General features: G+C 45.1%; 1 protein-coding gene across 6 annotated transcripts in view; it reads right to left on the bottom strand.

Annotated features, from left to right (window-relative positions):
• Positions 1-3,467: 3,467 nt before the first annotated feature.
• nr3c2 (nuclear receptor subfamily 3, group C, member 2) overlaps positions 3,468-20,186 on the bottom strand; it is an 80,937-nt gene continuing 64,218 nt past the window's right edge. For 5 of the 6 annotated variants that reach the window (XM_064345372.1, XM_064345371.1, XM_064345373.1 and 2 more), the window contains 5 exons: positions 18,590-18,904; positions 16,974-17,118; positions 13,255-13,385; positions 8,341-8,498; positions 3,468-7,289 (listed from right to left, as the gene is read on the bottom strand). In XM_064345372.1, the coding sequence (XP_064201442.1) occupies positions 7,134-7,289; positions 8,341-8,498; positions 13,255-13,385; positions 16,974-17,118; positions 18,590-18,904 (905 nt within the window). In that variant the 3' untranslated portion in view covers positions 3,468-7,133. The remainder of the gene's footprint in view (positions 7,290-8,340; positions 8,499-13,254; positions 13,386-16,973; positions 17,119-18,589; positions 18,905-20,186) is intronic. The other variant, XR_010331486.1, reaches the window with a different exon arrangement.

The following is a 20,186-nucleotide window of genomic DNA, read 5'->3' on the forward strand; positions in this document are numbered from 1 at the left end:
CTAATTCTAAACACTACTGCAACCTAAATCAATACACCAAAAGCAAGAAATATGCTTAAATATTATGCTACTACATAAACCGATGTTTTAACTGAGTGTGTGGGAGCTTTTCTATTGAGATGTCCTCTCCAAGCAGCTGGGGGAAGCTTTGGCAGGTAAGCGAGCATTCTTACTATAGGAAGTAGCTGATACCTGAAACAACTGATTCTCTATCATAGCTTATGACACACAAGTGCAAACCAGCGATGCTATGGTCATCCTGCATGTATTATTATTATTAATAACTACTACTACTTGATTAACAATTTTCTGGTGAAGAACACAAACAAAATGCACGACTCAGTTCTTGACAATTTTAATGTTACACACACTGTGTGAAAAATGTGGAAAGAATGTATGCTGTTATGGATTTAAAAAGGGAGATTCAGCACAGGAAGTGACTCTAAGGATTGTGGTGTAGAATAACAGCAGAATGGAAATGGAATGAGGGGGGCTCAGTGAGATGGGGGGAGGGGGGGCTCAGTGAGAAGGGGGGGAGGGGGGCTCAGTGAGAAGGGGGGAGGGGGCGCTCAGTGAGATGGGGGGAGGAGGGGCTCAGTGAGAAGGGGGGAGGGTCTGGCTGTAAAGCATGGCTTTATCGCAGCCCACACTGTTGACACCCAGGCACAGGGAGGTAAGGAGTTGGATTGGGAATCTCTTAATCTCAGGGTTTCTGCTCAATTTTTTTTTTCTCCTTTTTTATTTTTGACATTTTTTCTGTAGTATTTCTGACTGCTAGTGATGTAGATGGAGCCCATCACTAAGCTTGACTTCTTTCCTTTGCCTGGCAAATAGTTCCTATGAGCCTTGAAGACGTGAGGAAGCGATGTGTGATGTCATGAGTGATGTCATGAGCGATATAACACCGGTGCTCCTCTTGTGTACAGCGTGTTATACACTGATCACGGATGGCTGCTGTAGATGCCTTCTACTGTAACTGAGTCGGACCAAACTGACAATGTGCAGCATGTCTGGAGGGGCAGTAGACTTGTGTGCCCTTACTACAGCACACTGGCATAATGAGACGAGACAGAGCTAATGAGATGGGCGAATGATTTGCATTATTCAGCTCCGTAGGCTGACTGCAGCCTGGGAGTGGGTCTGTGCTGCACCAGGACACCGCAACAGGAGGAGCCTGTTAAAAATAATGTTAAAAGTTTCATGTGTTATTGAAGGCAGGTTCATTTTAAAGCAGAGAAAATAAATAATATACAGCTTGGTGATGGGGTATTTTGTGAGATTTATGTCAAATTCTGAGAAACAGGAGTATAAACTGAACATAAGAGCACATACTGTATAAACCCTCGGAATGTTAAAATGCGGTTTCTGTAGCGGTGCAGAGGTGTCTGATGCACTCCAGCGCAGTCAGGAGCAACTGTGTGACATTCAGCATCCAGCTCCAAGCCTGCAGCACACCCTGTCAGACCTGTTTCTAAAAAGAGTCCAGCACTAGAGAGATCCAATGCACTGCTACAGTCCATTAAACATACAGAGATACTTATTATTCAGGCACGGAAGGCATGGTTCAGCTCTGACTGTGTCGGTGTATGTGTGGTGGCAGATACTGAACTCTATACACCAGCAGGGAGAAAATTAGATCCTTTAATACAACTGTCCAGTTTTTTTTTTTTTTGTAAGTAGAGATTACACAAAACAGCTCTGTGAATTTACTCATTAAATATCTGTCAATGACCTTTCTGTCAACAAGCTTTAATGAGTGGACAGCTAAAACTAGAGTAGAAATTTTAAAATAATTTAAAACAATTAATGGGATTGGTATATGATCCAGCAAAATACATTTAAATCAATCCACCATTAAATTTGACAGATTTCAAATACTTTTTTGAACAGGATGTTAACATTTACTCAGTGTTTGGTATAAGACGGAAACCAATATTTATGATGAATGTCATAATTTATTTGACTCTAATATAGTCAGTATCGATCAGTACCTTTGATTTCAGTATTCTGTGATGGAGTGACAGTTATGACATTGTTGTCAAGCTAGTTTTTTCTTTCTCTTGTAAACTTTCTGTAATATTAGCTATCTGAGAGGTGTTCCTGGTAGTCTGTACCTGAGAAGGTGCGACAGACCTGCCAGTGTACAGTGCCATGCTGAGCTCAACACTGGTAGGTGTTGAGGAGGAAGAGCGATGCCAGTCTGTGCCACACACAGCCCTGGCAGCTGCCCCAGGTCCATTGCTCACAGAACAAGTGTGACCAATGACAGCAGGACAGAGAGGATTCTGGGTACTCTTTTCCTCCCCTCTGAAGGAACCAGAGCAGAGCCTCTCTCACTGTCAGTCTCTCAGTGCACACACAGAATACCAATATCTCCCATTAAAATCAGGAGCTCCAATGTCCTTTCGGTCAAGAGAAATGCCTCATTCTATTTAATTTTAACAAGCGTAATAGACTATTTCTATTTCACTTAAACCCACAATGAAAATGAGAATCATACTATTACTGGAAGTAAAATTATGGTAAAGTGGGGCAGAGAACGGAAAAAAGCAGCCATGAAATCCAACTGATCCGACAGATTCTTGATGTCTGGCAGAATGAGACAGCAAAGCTGGGGAGGTGTGTGAGATTTGGAGTGGGATGTGGAACTGAACTGTGTAAGAGCAAACGGCCTGGAGACTGGGCAGAATCTTAAATGAGCCTTAACAAGGTTAATTGTGCGTTTCTCTGGAGAGGAGCACTCATTTTGTTAATACTAATTATCCCTGCTTGCCTCACTTTTCCCTTTCTCCTTTCCTTCTCTCCTCTTCCTCTCCTTTCCTCTTCTCCTCTCCCTTTCCCTCTCTCCTTTCCTCCTCTCCTCTCCCTGCACAGCCACCCTGTTACTGATCTAGCTTTGTTTTCATGAATAAAAAAACACTACTTTCATTACCTAATGTTAGAAACAATTCTGTATCATTGTTATGTAGGAACAAAAAAATTAATAATTGGAATACTGTACCGGCCAAGATTACAGCATGGCAAATCGATCAATCATTTTCTCGGAACAAGTTGTATTTCAGTTGGTTACAGGGAATACTGCAATTTTACTGCTACAAGTCAGAATATTTGCATGGTTTTGTTGTTAACTGTGATCGCTAAAGCCTTACAGCATAAGTGAAGGTAGAGCAATTAGGGTACATTTTGTGCTCTCAAATAACTGCATTTTCCAAGTAAATATTTACAGATTTTTGAAGTCCATGTTCTTATTTGATTTTATCAAATTAATTTTGTTCTGGAGCTAAGCACTTTCATGCTATTATAGTTAATGTTTGTTTCCTTACAATAGTTTTTATGGTAGAAAATTTCTATTTGACACATGTGGACCATTTAAACAGAGAAATGACCTAATAGGAAAATTAAAATGTGCCAGCATTACTTAATGTTTCAAATGTATAAATAGAATAAAAATAAAAGATGAAAACACGTCTTTGTTAAAGGGTTTATTTGAATCGCTCGGAATTTTTGCAAATACAGTTATAGCCATATGCATAAACGATACACAGTAAGTTGTTTGTATCAACTGTTTTGCTGATGTTATAATGAATAAGAGCTAATATACTGTAAATAGTAACAGAGAGATATTACACAAAGTATTGGATGAAAAAAAGTTATATTTTGTAAAACTAATGATTACTGGGGGAATTTTAGGTGATTGTGATGGGTATATGGTTTAATTGCTAAATCCACAAATGGGTCTGACAACAGAAACCTCTGTACTGTATACTGCAGTCCTTCTTCAATAACATTTCATCTGAAAGAGGTTCAGGGGAGGCAGGGATCATGAGTCTGCACAGACAGTCCTGCCCAACCCGTCAGCCTGCTTTCTGTCCCTGAGCAAATGTGTCTCTGTGGAATTTCCGTTACAATGCAGAAATAACTACCTGCCATTACTATGATTAAAAACCGTATTGTTACCTGGCTGTGTGGACATGTTTGATTATCAATCGTTATCGTTCCTCTTGTTTGCTACCTATCCCACCCTCTACTGACTGCTGCCCCGCCCCCCTGCTCCCCTGCCCGCCCCCCCCCCCCCTCGAAGATGTCAGTGTTAATCCAGAGGGACCTCAAACAATTCACTATGAACTGTTACCACCAGCTGGTATCTTTGCACTGTCCTATCTAGAATAAAATCAAATTTTAAAAAGTTGAATAAAGTAACCTGCAGCAGGGGTGAAAGCTCTTTAGTGCTAATATCCTCAAGGCCTTGATCAACTGTTGGAAAAGAAACACTTAGACATACTCAACACCATTTCTTATCATAGTAAAAAAGTCCTGATTTACACATAATACAGACCAATGAAATGCCTGCTTGGTGTTATAATGGTGTTATTGAATTGCATATGGCTAACAGGTCTGATTTCAGAATGCTTTTGAAAAAATAAATTCCTTGCAATTGATAACAGAGTACATCTTATCAATGAAGGCATTCTATGGTGTCCAGCTTTCATTCCATTGGGTTAGGGCTTAGGTCATTCTATTGGTCTCTCACCGTTATACGCCATAAAACTCAAAGCACATGATTATAATTTGTGAAGACCTACAGAAACTATGAGTTTTCCAACTAGACAACATGATAAAGTCGAAATGTTTTATGCTAATCAATGAAATTATTCACTGTGGTTATTTACAACAGATACTGGAAAATGGTAAATATAAGATAAAGGCACAACTTTCCCTTCATGAACACACTGTAAACATCTCTTCTGTAAACATGCATAAACATTTCACTTTACATAAAAAATGATTTTTAGACAAAGTACTTAAATATTTTTTCCAACAAAATAGACATCTTCCAAAAATACTTTCCAATTCTTCCTATGAACCATTAACAGTTAGTATCTTTTATTTTGTTTGTGTATAAACAAAAAACAAAACAAAAAACTCCTTACAGCTTATTTCAGGTCCTTCACAATATTTTATACAGCAATATACAGAACAGCAAAGATTGCAAAAATAATTTGTAAAAGCCTGGAAATTTCTTTTTAATTATTTCATTAATTTTCTAATGTCATAATTCTGTCATTTTCCTTCAGACAGACTGATGCACACTGATGTGCCCCAATGTTATATCAGGGGTCAAAGAGCAACTACCCAAAGTCTAAATAACATTTCTCAGCAATAAAACAAACAATAATGCCCCAAGAGTCACAGTTATTCCTCTGTGTGAAATTTAAGGTAGACAGGAGGAAGTCCATAATCCTTTGTGAGAGTAACAAACTGCCATTTTGAGTATCTAGTCACATGAACTCTTGGAAGCCAAAACGACCGCTGCCCACACACAATCACAAAACGGCTTACATCTCATCCACTGTTATTTTGGTGACCAGTAATTTTTATGATATAAAAATTAAAAAATGGTCCAATGAAGACGTGTCCACACTCAGTTGACACATTTGAGGGGTATGACACAAGAAAGCCGCCACTAATGCATTCAATGTGTCAGTGTCACTGATAATTTCCATTGTGTATTGCCAGCTTCTATACAGCATCAACCCATATTTATTACAGCTTCTTGTTCTGTTTGCAATGGCATTTACAGGTCAGCTGAAATACAAATTCATTCAGCGTTTACTGACACCTATCATGCTGGTTCCACTTTATTCCAAGGTTTCTCTAACAAGCGCAAGTACAGTAAATTTCAGACTTTTTGATATCAGATTATAATCTGCACATGTGCAGCGAGCAGAAAGCTCTGCAGACTGGTCTGCTGTAGGAAAAAAGCACCTTGTTATAAAATGTTATCAGTTGATCTATTTAATTCATAGAAATGTTCATGAATCTTTATTTTTAGAAACCTTGAAATAAAGCTATTTCAAGCACTTGGTTTCACAAAGAGCTGGTTTTGGACTATCAGACTATAAAAAAAGAACAAACTACTTGGCTTTAATATGCAAGTGCATTCATTATGGCAAAGATTATGTATAAATCAGTTACACACGTCATGAGACAAAAACACTAGGTTCATATTGTATTGCAAGTGGAGCTAAATTGCACCATTTTCTACTTCACTACTAGCACTGGAAAAAAGTTTAATAACATACAATGAACTTCTCAATGTACGTCCCAAGTTAACCACCTAATTCAGGAAACAACGCATCTAACCAGTTGATTTTCTACTTAACAGCACTAGTCTCCTCTAATAGTGCCTTTAATTTCATGTTAAATGTTTTATGTTTGTGTAATATAGTGTATATATTTATACAGTTTGTATATCAGTAGACGCTTGATTGTTGTAGAATGATTACATAATCATGCACATGTATGTAGCATCATACATACCAACAAGGGATTTAGGATTCATTTAAAACTATTGATTTGTACCGGTTTTGCATGAAACAGTTTTTAATTAAACTTGTGAAGCCCTTGGAAAATGCCCACACACAATTATTCCCCTTCCAAATGGCCTATATTTTCTACTACACAAAAAAATGTTTTGTTTTGAAATTTTGCAGGACTGCCCATATGACAATACACTGCAAAGTGAAGTAAGCATTTTCCTGTAGTACTACTTCTTATATAAAAGCCACAGTTGTAGATTTCCAGGGAGAGGTAAGTCATTTAGCATGTTTGTATGTACAACTGTGTGACCAAAAAAAGTCTGTATGGCTTCATCTCCATTAAAATCATAGCCTTTGGGGGCAAGCCTTGGGGGGGGGCTTTGGGGGCAGGCCTTGGGGGGGGGCTTTGGGGGCAGGCCTTGGGGGGGGGGGGGGCTTTGGGAGAGGGCCTTGGGGGGGGGCGAGCCTTTGGGGGTGGGATTCTCTGTTACATGACTCAAGTCCTTTCCAGTGCTTTTCAGTTCTCCTAAGACCTTCCTGATTGGCTCACCAGCTGACGAGCGGCAGCGACACCACAAATTAGCCTCTCTCCCCTCCTCTCTGGGATGGGGTCCAGGGGGCGTGGCCTCTCTCCCCTCCTCTCTGGGATGGGGTCCAGGGGGCGTGGCCTCTCTCCCCTCCCCTCTGGGATGGGGTCCAGGGGGCGTGGCCTCTCTCTCCTCCCCTCTGGGATGGGGTCCAGGGGGCGTGGCACACTGGCATAAGCAACTTTAAGGCAAAGCGCTTCATCCTCTGAGATGCTACAGTGTAATGTCACTTCTTGTGAAAGTAGAGTGTGTGGGTTAGTCCTGACTCCACCTTCGGAAGCTGGTCGCTGATAATCTCCACCAGCATCTCAGGAAACTCCACCTTGAGGGCCTGAGACTCACGGAACGTGTAGAAGCAGAAGTCCAGAAGATCCCCCACCAGCTAGAGAACCAACACAGAGATCAGCTGTGAGATCAAGCATTTACCAACAGGCTAACACGCCAAACAGTTTTTCTGTGCTCAATTTTCAAATAAGGGATGAGTTCTCTCAAATAAAGGATGAGTTATCACAAATAAGGGATGAGTTAGCAAAAATAAGGGATGAGTTATCACAAACAAGGGATGAGTTATCTCAAATAAGAGATGAGTTATCACAAATACGGGATGAGTTATCACAAATAAGGGATGAGGTTACTTTCAGGTGTCCCACCGACGTCGTTGTGAATAAAGACTGCGTTTCCCCATGGGGAGAACCAGGCCATTCTCTCAGTTTGTCCCTTCTGGGTGAGTTCAAATGTGCCTGATTACTTCCCTTAATCCTTAGCCACCTCCGTGTTATTGTACACACTGATACATTAACCAGTACTGAGGATGACAGGATGTTCTCCTTGCTTCTGTAATGCAACACTGCTGTTTTCATTAATGTTGATCACACAATACAAAAAAATTATGACTTTTAAACTTTCTTTGCTTCTCATTCAGAAGCGACGGCACTTCCTTCAAAAGCACACAGAAGGTCCCAGTAAAGCTGAAAATGTGTCTGATGTGCACAATTCGATCCGTAGTGACTTCTGAGCCCTTTGTAACTCAGGCCTTACAGTAGCAGGGCACCACATGAAGCTTGGCCTGTTTTCTTGTATAATGTAAATATAATGGGCCATAAATTAGGCCACAGACATCATTAAACCTGGCTGCAGTGTGAACATGCTGAGGTACTGTACACAGATTAAAATTCCAAAACCTTTCTTATGAACAGAAGCTGCTGTGTGTTACCCTGTCGCCTGCTTCACCGATAACACACAGAACTCAGACCTCACTGACATGCTTCCTCCTTCTGTTTGAAATCTGGCTGAATGCTCATCGGCTTCATTGGTAGCACACAGAGCATGAATGGCCCTTTTTTGTTGCCGTAGTGCTGGCGAAGCACAGCCCCTCCTGGGCGTGCTCTGGGTGTACTCTGGGCGTACTCTGGGCATACTCTGGGCGTACTCACGTCATGCATGGCGTCCAGCAGCTGGGTGAGCTGGTAGAAGCGAGACCAGGTCTGGCCCGAGCTGCTGGTGGCCTTCCCCACAGACCGGCGCAGCTCTTTGATGTAGTTCACCCTCATCTCCTCAAATGCCACCTGGTTTCTCAGACCCTCCTTGGGAACTGTGATGTCAGAAATAAACGTTACAGATGGGTAATATCAGCTTTGCACAACAGCTTCAGTACCATAATAATAATAATAATAATAAGAATAATAATAATAACAACAATAATAACAAGGTATGAACACCGATAGTCACTCCCTATTTTAAGGGCACAAATTGTGACATGAATCACTCTACTGAGTAGATACACAGTGTCAACAGCGTCAACCTGCACAGTGGGAAAAAACATGAACCTAGGTGATTTGGATCCTAGATTTACTTCTGATTTACTATATCAAGCATTTTTTGAAATTCATGGTGCACCCTGGGCCACCCATTGACCACGGGCCGAGAGAAAGTGAGCACTGCGGCTGGACTCTGCTGCAATGCTGACTGCTGTTCATGTGTGAAGGTCACACTGAAAGGGGTGTGAAGGTCACACTGAAAGGGGTGTCAAGGTCACGCTGAACAGCCTGCTATAGAAGGGCTCTTTGCAGTCTCACCCCTCCCCCCGCCATTTAAAAAATTCACCAGACTACTTAGGTTTTTTAGACTAATCTATTTCTGTTTATTAGACAAATCAGGAGGATTATGCAGCCCCACAAAATAAATACATCAATAAACAATTCTGGCCTGCTTTACATTATATTATCTCTTATGTTTTGCTAGCAAACAATAATATAATACTCTAAACTACCTTCACAGCAACAGCTTAGAGGCTACAGGAACACACAAGGAGGTAAAGTCACGACTGTACTAAAGCCTCCATTCCAAAAGCCATTTACAGATTATGGCAGTACAAAGAACTGTCTGGTCATGACAGGATTCAGTTAAAAAGTAATTCTGTGAACCGATCCTTTCAGAATAAGACTGCATGAACAGGCACATGTACTGTAAAATCAAGGTAACGACTCTTTGTGTAGCTTTGTGTTTGGTGCACAATTTTCCAAAAATTTTGGTGGGAAAGGAAAAAGCCCTCATTCAGTGCACCGGCACCTTGTACACACGCACGTCCAAATCTCTTCTAAAACCATCCTCTCCCACATCACGACTCCCACCCAACAACATGCGCCAATCCTGCCTAACGACCTCTCCACCCGCGTAAACATGCGCCAATCCCGCCTAACGACCTCTCCTCTCCACCCGCGTAAACATGCGCCAATCCCGCCTAACGACCTCTCCTCTCCACCCGCGTAAACATGCGCCAATCCCGCCTAACGACCTCTCCTCTCCACCCGCGTAAACATGCGCCAATCCCGCCTAACGACCTCTCCACCCGCGTAAACATGCGCCCATCCCGCCTAACGACCTCTCCACCCACGTAAACATGCGCCAATCCCGCCTAACAACCTCTCCTCTCCACCCGCGTAAACATGCGCCAATCCCGCCTAACGACCTCTCCTCTCCACCCGCGTAAACATGCGCCAATCCCGCCTAACAACCTCTCCTCTCCACCCGCGTAAACATGCGCCAATCCCGCCTAACAACCTCTCCTCTCCACCCGCGTAAACATGCGCCAATCCCGCCTAACGACCTCTCCACCCGCGTAAACATGCGCCAATCCCGCCTAACGACCTCTCCTCTCCACCCACGTAAACATGCGCCAATCCTGCCTAACGACCTCTCCTCTCCACCCACGTAAACATGCGCCAATCCCGCCTAACGACCTCTCCTCTCCACCCGCGTAAACATGCGCCAATCCCGCCTAACAACCTCTCCTCTCCACCCGCGTAAACATGCGCCAATCCCGCCTAACGACCTCTCCTCTCCACCAGCGTAAACATGCGCCAATCCCGCCTAACGACTCCTCTCCACCCGCGTAAACATGCGCCAATCCCGCCTAACGACCTCTCCTCTCCACCCGCGTAAACATGCGCCAATCCCGCCTAACGACCTCTCCACCCGCGTAAACATGCGCCAATCCCGCCTAACGACCTCTCCACCCGCGTAAACATGCGCCAATCCCGCCTAACGACCTCTCCACCCGCGTAAACATGCGCCAATCCTGCCTAACGACCTCTCCTCTCCACCCGCGTAAACATGCACCAATCCCGCCTAACGACCTCTCCACCAGCGTAAACATGCGCCAATCCTGCCTAACGACCTCTCCTCTCCACGAGCGTAAACATGCGCCAATCCTGCCTAACGACCTCTCCTCTCCACCAGCGTAAACATGCACCAATCCCACAGTCCTGTGCAGCCATCGCCACGGTTGCTTTCTTCAGTGAGGAGGAAACCAGCGATTGACCTGGTCAGGACACTGATTCTCAGTCCAGTCAGGAGCCTGTGGCCTCTTACAGTAAATTTGGCGTGTGATTTAATGCTGACAAATTGCACAGACATTCCCAGCATTTAATAGGCCCAAACATCCTGTGAGTCACAGGAAGATGCCGTTTCCCCTAAATGCTATTGTGCTGCCCACCCGATAGTTCTGCAGTCAGGAAATAGGCCATGATGGTGTAAAATAAACACAGGTCTATAAATATTACCAGAATAACCACAATCAACAAATGTATCATAGGAGCACACAGTCTGAACGGTATAATGAAAACCTCAGTGGGTTACGACAAGCACAAAACAGTAAGTGTCAGAGCAGTAGCGTTAAGGGAATTCAGTATATGTATGTTTCCATGGCAACTACTATCAATGTAAAGTCCTATGTAGACCGAAGCCAAGGAAAAGCACAGGGCCTCTGCAGCCTGACAGGTGAGCAGCTCACGGCTGGATGCCTGCAGGTGTACTTTTTCCCTACTTTCACCTTACATCACAGGTGAGGTGCAATATTGATGCAGGAGAACAGCACTGACAAATAAAGAAGAAAATTCTTAAATCAAAGAGAAAAACAAAGTATGATCTATCTCATGTACAAGCATGAGATTTTAATTATTTTCTCTCTCTGGATTAACATTCCCGGCCAATATATTTATATAAACAAAAAGCCTGACAGTTGTGAAGGTGTTGCAAACAGCTTGTCATCAGACAATATCACCCCGATCAAAATGGCCCGTCATCTTCGCCCAGACAGCCTGTCAATGATCATGAAGCTTCCTCTGATGCAAAAAAAGCATTTCTCACTAAGAAGACTCAAAGCAAAGCTCATTTTGCTTTTTTCCCCTTCAAAAGCCAACCCCTGTGTTTGAAGGAAGTGAAGAAAAGCAGTGGCTGTTGGAGCGGAGCCCGGAGTGGGACCTGCTTTATTGAGCAGAGCCTCTTGGAAGGGCTTCAGAGCGTGGGCCGGGGAGCGGGGAAGAGAGACGGGCACGCACGGCACTCAGACTCCTGAAGCCCAAAATGACCGACCGTTTGGGCAAAGCATGACCGCATCTCAGAGTCGACGCTGATCCCGCTTTAGCCCTCCTCTCTTCCTGTTCCTTCATCACAGCCTTCAGGTCCTGAAGGACGAGCCTACAGCAGCAGTACTTACATGTAAAAAATGTATTTCATTTTGGGTGAAATATTTGTTGTAGGTTGCCAAAACTAACAGTGACAAAGCTAACAGTGATAAGTCACTACAGATAACCTAATAAAGCCCTTTCCTTCAAATAAATTGTATATCAAAAATTTGATGCAATTGATGCATTTATGATGATGAAAACCACTAAAAATTAACTTTTTTTCTAGAACAGCAGAACTGTGGTGTGAGCTTAAACGTGGGGGCTGCCTTCAGCATAGTGCATGCTGGGAAGGTGCTTCCTTATTTGGCGAAGGCAAGCATCTCCCTCCTCAAGTGCCTGACACTGCCAATAAATATTTCCACAAATCAAGTTCTGTTTAAACAGAAAGCTGGCCCAACCACCTCTCCACAGATAACTCAGTGCCCCGACCTCCTCTCCCTCTCCACAGATAACTCAGTGCCCCGACCTCCTCTCCTTCTCCACAGATAACTCAGCGCCCCGACCTCATCTCCCTCTCCACAGATAACTCAGTGCCCGACCTCCTCTCCTTCTCCACAGATAACTCAGCGCCCCAACCTCCTCTCCTTCTCCACAGATAACTCAGCGCCCCGACCTCCTCTCCCTCTCCACAGATAACTCAGCGCCCCGACCTCCTCTCCCTCTCCACAGATAACTCAGCGCCCGACCTCATCTCTCTCTCCACAGATACTCAGTGCTGCTCACCCCCGACCTCCTCTCTCTCTCCACAGATACTCAGTGCTGCTCACCCCCGACCTCCTCTCTCTCTCCACAGATACTCAGTGCTGCTGACCCCCGACCTCCTCTCTCTCTCCACTGATACTCAGTGCTGCTCACCCCCCGACCTCCTCTCTCCTCTGCTCAGTCTCCAGAGACAAGGGAGCAGCTTCTGTTTCTTCAGAGTTCCTGTTTAGGCCATGTGAGGATCCCTGCTGGGTTGTTTAAACTGGAATGTGAATCAGCTGGGTTGTTTAAAATGGAAGGTGATTCTTCTGGGTTGTTTAAAACGGAAGGTGATTCAGCTGGGTTGTTTAAAATGGAAGGTGATTCCCTGGTAAGAGTGTAAAATTTCCCTTGAAGGAATGAAATAAACAATAGTACTGAAGTCGATCTAAAGACCTTTCTCTCTCGTGATAATCAATCCTCTCCTCTGAGGAGAAACTTTGATAAAGAAATTATTATTAAGAGCTCACTAAAGTCATGGCCTCCCAGCCAAAGAACTGAGCTAATAAGTAAATCCAGGTGACTGAAACAAAATACTGGGGAGGACTTTCTGAAGGTGGATTTTCCAGCACTGATTAAGAGTAACCAGCCAGCACCTCACGCGGCACGGTGTGACGTCATAGGCGAGGGAGCACTGACCTGTGCTGAGGAGCAGCAGGACCTTCATGGACAGGAACTCCTCGGCTGTCAGCTGCAGCCGCACAAACTCCTGGCTGACGCGCCGCATGCCCAGGCACAGCTCGTACATGGCTGACTGCTGCATGCGTTCCCTGGAGCCAGAGAGAGGGCTTTCAGAACCGTGATAGAGAGGGCTGGGGCTGGGGTTAGGGCTGGGGCTAGGGCTGGGGCTGGGGTTAGGGCTGGGGCTGGGGTTAGGGTTAGGGTTAGGGCTGGAGTTAGGGCTGGGGCTAGGGTTAGGGCTGGGGTTAGGGCTGGGGCTAGGGTTAGGGCTGGGTTTAGGGCTGGGGCTGGGGTTAGGGCTGGGGCTAGGATTAGGGCTGGGGTTAGGGCTGGGGTTAGGGCAGGGGTTAGGGCTGGGGCTAGGGTTAGGGCAGGGGTTAGGGTTAGGGCAGGGGTTAGGGCTGGGGCTAGGGCTGGGGCTGGGGCTGGGGTTAGGGCTAGGGCTAGGATTAGGGCAGGGGTTAGGGCTGGGGCTAGGGCTGGGGCTGGGGTTAGGGTTAGGGCAGGGGTTAGGGCTGGGGTTAGGGTTAGGGCAGGGGTTAGGGCTGGGGCTAGGGTTAGGGCAGGGGTTAGGGCTGGGGCTAGGGTTAGGGCAGGGGCTAGGGTTAGGGCTGGGGTTAGGGCTGGGGCTGGGGCTGGGGCTAGGGTTAGGGCTGGGTTTAGGATGGGGCTGGGGCTGGGGTTAGGGCTGGGGCTAGGATTAGGGCTGGGGTTAGGGCAGGGGTTAGGGCTGGGGCTAGGGTTAGGGCAGGGGTTAGGGTTAGGGCAGGGGTTAGGGCTGGGGCTAGGGCTGGGGCTGGGGCTGGGGTTAGGGCTGGGGCTAGGATTAGGGCTAGGGTTAGGGCTGGGGTTAGGGCTGGGGCTGGGGTTAGGGTTAGGGTTAGGGTTAGGGCTGGGGTTAGGGCTGGGGCTAGGGTTAGGGCAGGGGTTAGGGCTGGGGCTAGGGTTAGGGCAGGGGTTAGGGTTAGGGCTGGGGCTAGGGTTAGGGCAGGGGTTAGGGTTAGGGCTGGGGTTAGGGTTAGGGTTAGGGTTAGGGCTGGGGCTAGGGTTAGTGCTGGGGTTAGGGTTAACCGCCGCAGATAAAACCCGCTCTGATCGGCTGCTAGGTCAGCTAGACAGTTTTGTCTCGTACCACTTACAAAACTTTCAGGGCCAGTAGAACTTTTAGCCCTGATCTAATGCACCTTAGACCAGAAGTTAACTATTTATTTAACAACTGCAAACTTGGCCACCTTAAAATTCACACAATTGAACTCGGTCACAAAGCAGAGTTTTGGCTGTGGTTGCCAGCAAGGTTTTTGTCATCCTAAAATTAAAATTAAGCATAAATCTGCAAGCACAGTTTACACTATGTAGAGCACGCGGTTTTAGCACTATCTGCATACTGGGCCCTGTAATTTAATACAGAAACAACATCACAGACCTCTAGGCTAACATTAACTACCATAGAGTCAAATGTGTTTCTCACACCTTATTTCACACTTCAGAATGTGCTAGACTAGAAAACTATTTGAATATGTGAAAGGCCTATATTTCTGTAATGTTCATAATTTTTTTGTTTTGGTTTATTTCACGTTTCACAACTCAAAGTTTAGCTGAAGCTGGGCATCTGCACTGTGTTTAAAAGGTAAGCATTTCTATGTATTTATCATATTCATAGTCTTCCATTTTCAACTGGAAGTGATTGGCATATTATTACATTGAAAAATCTCCCCATAAAAGATTATAAAGTAAGCACAGTTATGCTTTATGATCTGACCTGAAACAGTTCAGATGAAAAACCCAGTTATTATCTAAGCTGAGAAATTTTTTACCGTACACAGCCTGGCCTTGTAATCTGCTCTAGTGCACAAACCTTAATTTAGGGCACATGTTCTACTTACAGGGAAAATGCTGCTCAAAGTTTAAGTAATCCCATTAGTTTATAATCCTTCTCTCAAGGGGTGTTGTGTGTGAAATTGGATAATTATGCTGCAAAGCTTTCTTTATGCATTCAGAATATTTGTTCTAAATAAATATGCATTTTTTCTAGGAGGTTTATTTAGAATGAATTTGTAAAATAGATTAAAATATGATGAAAATAATTCATATTTATTTATTTGCTAGGCTTATACCCTCATTCAGACTATAGACTAAAGCCTCACCTGAACTGAACCTGCAACCTACTTCCCTAATCACAAAGCAGCTAGACAAAGTATGTTTACACACCTATTCTATATCTGAATACGCGTCTACAGAGAGCAGCTTGTAAATCTGATTTCATTTCTGAGCAATGTTTTTTCCAGATTTTTTCCAGCTACATTAATTATCAAAGTAATATAAAGAGACATAAGAGTTTCTTAAATGTGCAAAACAGAAGAGCAGTTAGTCTGAACAGAGGCTTGAAACTTGAACTCTCGTGGTACAAGGTCACTGGACTTTAGGGGTCCAATTAAGCCAGAGAGGCTGCCCCATGGACAGGCTCAGCTAATGAAGGAGCGGTTCCCTGATAAAAATCAGCTCAGGCCCCTGTAACTGCACTCTGCTGTCACTGCTGAATAAGAAGCAGCCATGATCCAGCTCAGGCCCCTGTAACTGCACTCTGCTGTCACTGCTGAATAAGAAGCAGCCATGATCCAGCTCAGGCCCCTGTAACTGCACTCTGCTGTCACTGCTGAATAAGAAGCAGCCATGATCCAGCTCAGGCCCCTGTAACTCAGTGACTTATTGGAAGGTGGCTTTAGTTAGGAAATGTCACTAACATGCAGAAGAATAAAGCCCAAACATAAAGCCAATCATACCAATTCACTTCAATTACAATACAGATTATGAATGTGCAGTTGTGTGGAAATGCATTTTCTCTGAACTTCACAGCTACATCTCTGGGTGCCCTGCAGGGGGCGCTCTCCTCCTGCCTCCTCTTCATCATTAAGCCTGAGTGGGCCGAGCCGGGCACCAGATCTTCCTCAATATGCCGTTCAGCTCGTCTCAGAGAAGACTGCTATATGCATCGGGCTATTTATATCATTTATACTTTCATTTGTTTTTGTATCTATTTATCTGGAAAGGAAAAGGTACAACCACACCAGCTGCACTTTCATCAGTGGTCACTGGGGACGGTTTGGGCAATAAGGCAATACAAAAAGAACAAGGACATCATACTTATAAAGGGTTTCCTGGTTACAAAAAGAGTGATTCATATAACCAATAAAAGCTGTGGTAGGATGGTAAGGAGATGCCGGTGGGGGGAATGGGGTGGGGGGGTGGTGATTCAGGGGTAGGTGTATAAAATGAGTTTGAGAGGTGGAGGTGAAGGGGGGGGTGTCCATGATATGATTCAAGGTTATGAAACTCTTATTGCACAAATGTGTCATGTTCAAAGCGTAGTGCTTTAGCAGGATAAAGCTCAAAACAATGATATTCGCTTGGTGACATCATCTCAAAATTCCACAGGCAAGAAAACGAGAGATAAAGTCAGAAGAAGCCCTGGCCAAGACTCACAGCTTTTTCTGCTCCTTAATCCTGTTCTGATTCATGAATGCAGTTCTCCACCATTTACACACTTGAAGTCACGTGTACCTGATATTTGCACCAGCATGTACTCATTTCACCCTTGCATTATGTTTTCGTAATAGTCCAAAAAATAAACATGGTGAACAGTTCGTAACACAAGCAACCACTATGTAGCTACGACTCACTCGTTGAAGACCAGATCGGGGGCGAAGTAGAGCATCTGTCCGTTGGTGTGTCTGTAGGACCTCCAGCTGAGGGAGAAGGAAGACAGACACATCCAGGAGTACTGGATGAGCGTGATCTGGTCCTCGATGGGCAGACTCCTGAAACCTGCAAACAAACAGATTTATCAGCCCTGGACCTTCATAACTAACATTAACCCTAATACCAGGGTTCAAAAAGTAAAGGCTTCCACATTCTTCAAAAAAACTGGTTTGTCCACACTGTCCACAGTTCCCACCCACATCAGACAGCGTTGTACATACTTTTACCTTTCCGAAGTAGCCAAACTCAAAGGTAGGGCTGAAGAATTGTACTAATTAGTAAAAACAGGTGATTGGAACAAAATACTGTGGAGGACTTTTACTTTCTAAACCTGGAATTTCCACCTCTGGCTAATACACAGAGATAAATGAAACCTATAATTTAAAAAAGTATTATAGCTGTTGCTGCATAACACAAGTTAGAGTACGAACGCATGTAATTTTCAACTTGAAAAACACTTCCACAGGTTCACTGCAGCTGGGCAGCAGTGTATTAATTTATGTAGAGATTCAATAACCATAGTACTTATAAGAGCCCAATTGTTTGCAATACCCTCAAACCTTTTGACAGTCATTTTCATATTTCAGAGTAAATATATTTCATGGGACACTTGGCAAAATGTACGGTCATGAAATATTTGCATGTTGTATAGTATGATCGGGAGACCGCCGGCATGTTGTATGATAAGTCAAATGAACACAGGCTGAGAGCTAATCACAAGCACTATATTTGCCCATACATATAAGCTCTTTGTATACTGCCTATACTATACTGCCTATACTGACTATAAGACTTATCTTATCACAATTAGAAGTAGAAATGTTTCTCTCAATGTGCCAATACCAATACAATAAACATAATCACATTCTAAATGGTTTCGTAGTTCATCAAAAAGACAGAAGGGCTTGAATCCTCCCAATCCAGCTGGGGACAGCCTTCATGCATGCAGCAGTATGCAACATGAATGAATGCAACAGTGAACTGCAGTAATGTAGTGTGGATTTGCATTTGTTAGGATTCACATTCAAGCAAGACATTTTGACAGTGTGAGATTGAATTACAGAGTGAAATCTGATGAGAGTTTCGGAGAAATATCTCCCCTGTGACAGATAAATTGATATCTGTTGATGTGAAATGTGCTTCTTAGAGTCAAAGAGTGACCTTACTACACCTGAGACCAGAAGCGATGAGTGAGTGAGACCCTACTACACCTCAGACCAGAAGCCCATGAGTGAGTGAGACCTTACTACACCTCAGACCAGAAGCCCATGAGTGAGTGAGACCTTACTACACCTCAGACCAGAAGCCCATGAGTGAGTGAGACCTTACTACACCTCAGACCAGAAGCCCATGAGTGAGTGAGACCTTACTACACCTCAGACCAGAAGCGATGAGTGAGTGAGACCCTACTACACCTGAGACTAGAAGCCCATGAGTGAGAGAGACTAAAATGTGACCTCTGACCCCTCTGCCAATGAACATTATGTCCTCCCCAAACTGCCATTTTGTGACATGGGGACCTAGCAGCCAGTCTGACCTGGAAGTAGTTTGGCCCACTTGACGACTCGGATCATCTGCTTCCCGGCCAGCTGGTTGAGGCTGGAGAGGAGGTGGTCGGTGGTGTCCGGCTGCGTGTTGTCGTATCCAGCGTAGACCACCTCGGGCTCGATGAGCTCCAGAACGCTGCAGATGGACGGGGACAGGTACGGAGACACCGGCGTGTGCACCACCAGGGCGGCGCTGCTGCTCAGCTCCTTCTCTGTGGTCAGGTATGTCTGGCCATCCTTAGACGCGTACGGAGGTGCCTCCTCTCCCACTCCTTTTAGTTTGCCCATCTTCTTAGACTTCCGTGCTGCAGTAGAGACAAAGCAGGGCCACTCAATAACGCTGCTCACTCCCACTGCTCGCTCCCCTCTGTTCTCCTCCCCTCTGCTCACTCCTACTGCTCACTTCCCTCGCTCCTCCTCTCTCTCCCTCCGCCCTCCCTCTGCTCTCCCCTCCGCTCACTTCCCTCTGCTTTCCTCCCTCTGCTCACTCCCACTGCTCGCTCCCCTCTGTTCTCCTCCCCTCTGCTCACTCCTACTGCTCACTTCCCTCCGCTCACTCCCCTCTGCTCTCCCCCTCCGCTCACTTCCCTCTGCTTTCCTCCCCTCTGCTCACTCCCACTGCTCGCTCCCCTCTGTTCTCCTCCCCTCTGCTCACTCCTACTGCTCACTTCCCTCCGCTCACTCCCCTCTGCTCTCCCCCTCCGCTCACTTCCCTCTGCTCACTCCCCTCTGCTCACTCCCTACTGCTCACTTCCCTCCGCTCACTCCCCTCTGCTCTCCCCCTCCGCTCACTTCCCTCTGCTTCCTCCCCTCTGCTCACTCCACTGCTCCTCCCCTCTGTTCTCCTCCCTCTGCTCACTCCCTACTGCTCACTCCCTCTGCTCTCCCCTCCGCTCACTCCCTCCGCTCACTCCCTCTCTCTCTCCCCTCCGCTCACTTCCTCCGCTCACTCCCCTCTCTCCTTCCCTCCTCCTCCCCTCTGCTCTCCCCTCCGCTCACTTCCCTCCGCTCACTCCCCTCTGCTCTCCCCCTCCGCTCACTTCCCTCTGCTTTCCTCCCCTCTGCTCACTTCCACTGCTCGCTCCCCTCTGCCCTCCTCCCCTCTGTTTGCTCCCCTCTGATCGCTCCCACACTGCCCTCCTCCCTTGCAGGGAGCCTCATGAGGAACACTGCAGGTTAAATTATATCTCTAGTTTTGTTCATGATTCATTTAAAAATGCTGGAGCATCTGTTTATAAACACAATGAGACAATTGATGTTTGTGTCCAGGGGTGCTCCCCCTTCCACTTTTGTACATCGCATTGGATAAAAGCATCTGAATAAATGTAATGTAATGCAATGGGTGTGGTTAAATGTATGTTGAATTTACTAAATTGGGATGTATGTGCATTGTCTCACAAAAATGTTTTACACAACAAACAAACCAAACACAAATGCACAAATGGACATTCTTTGTCAAAAAACAAAACTTTTAATCAGTTATCAGGAACTCACAAATATTATCAAGCTAGTGGCCCACAATATTTTAAGTTCATTTCATGTTTTAAATCCACAATTTTTTTAGCTCTGACTTGCAAACCTAGCAAA

This window comes from Anguilla rostrata, chromosome 7, assembly GCF_018555375.3.
Source record: "Anguilla rostrata isolate EN2019 chromosome 7, ASM1855537v3, whole genome shotgun sequence".
Lineage (NCBI taxonomy): Eukaryota > Metazoa > Chordata > Actinopteri > Anguilliformes > Anguillidae > Anguilla > Anguilla rostrata.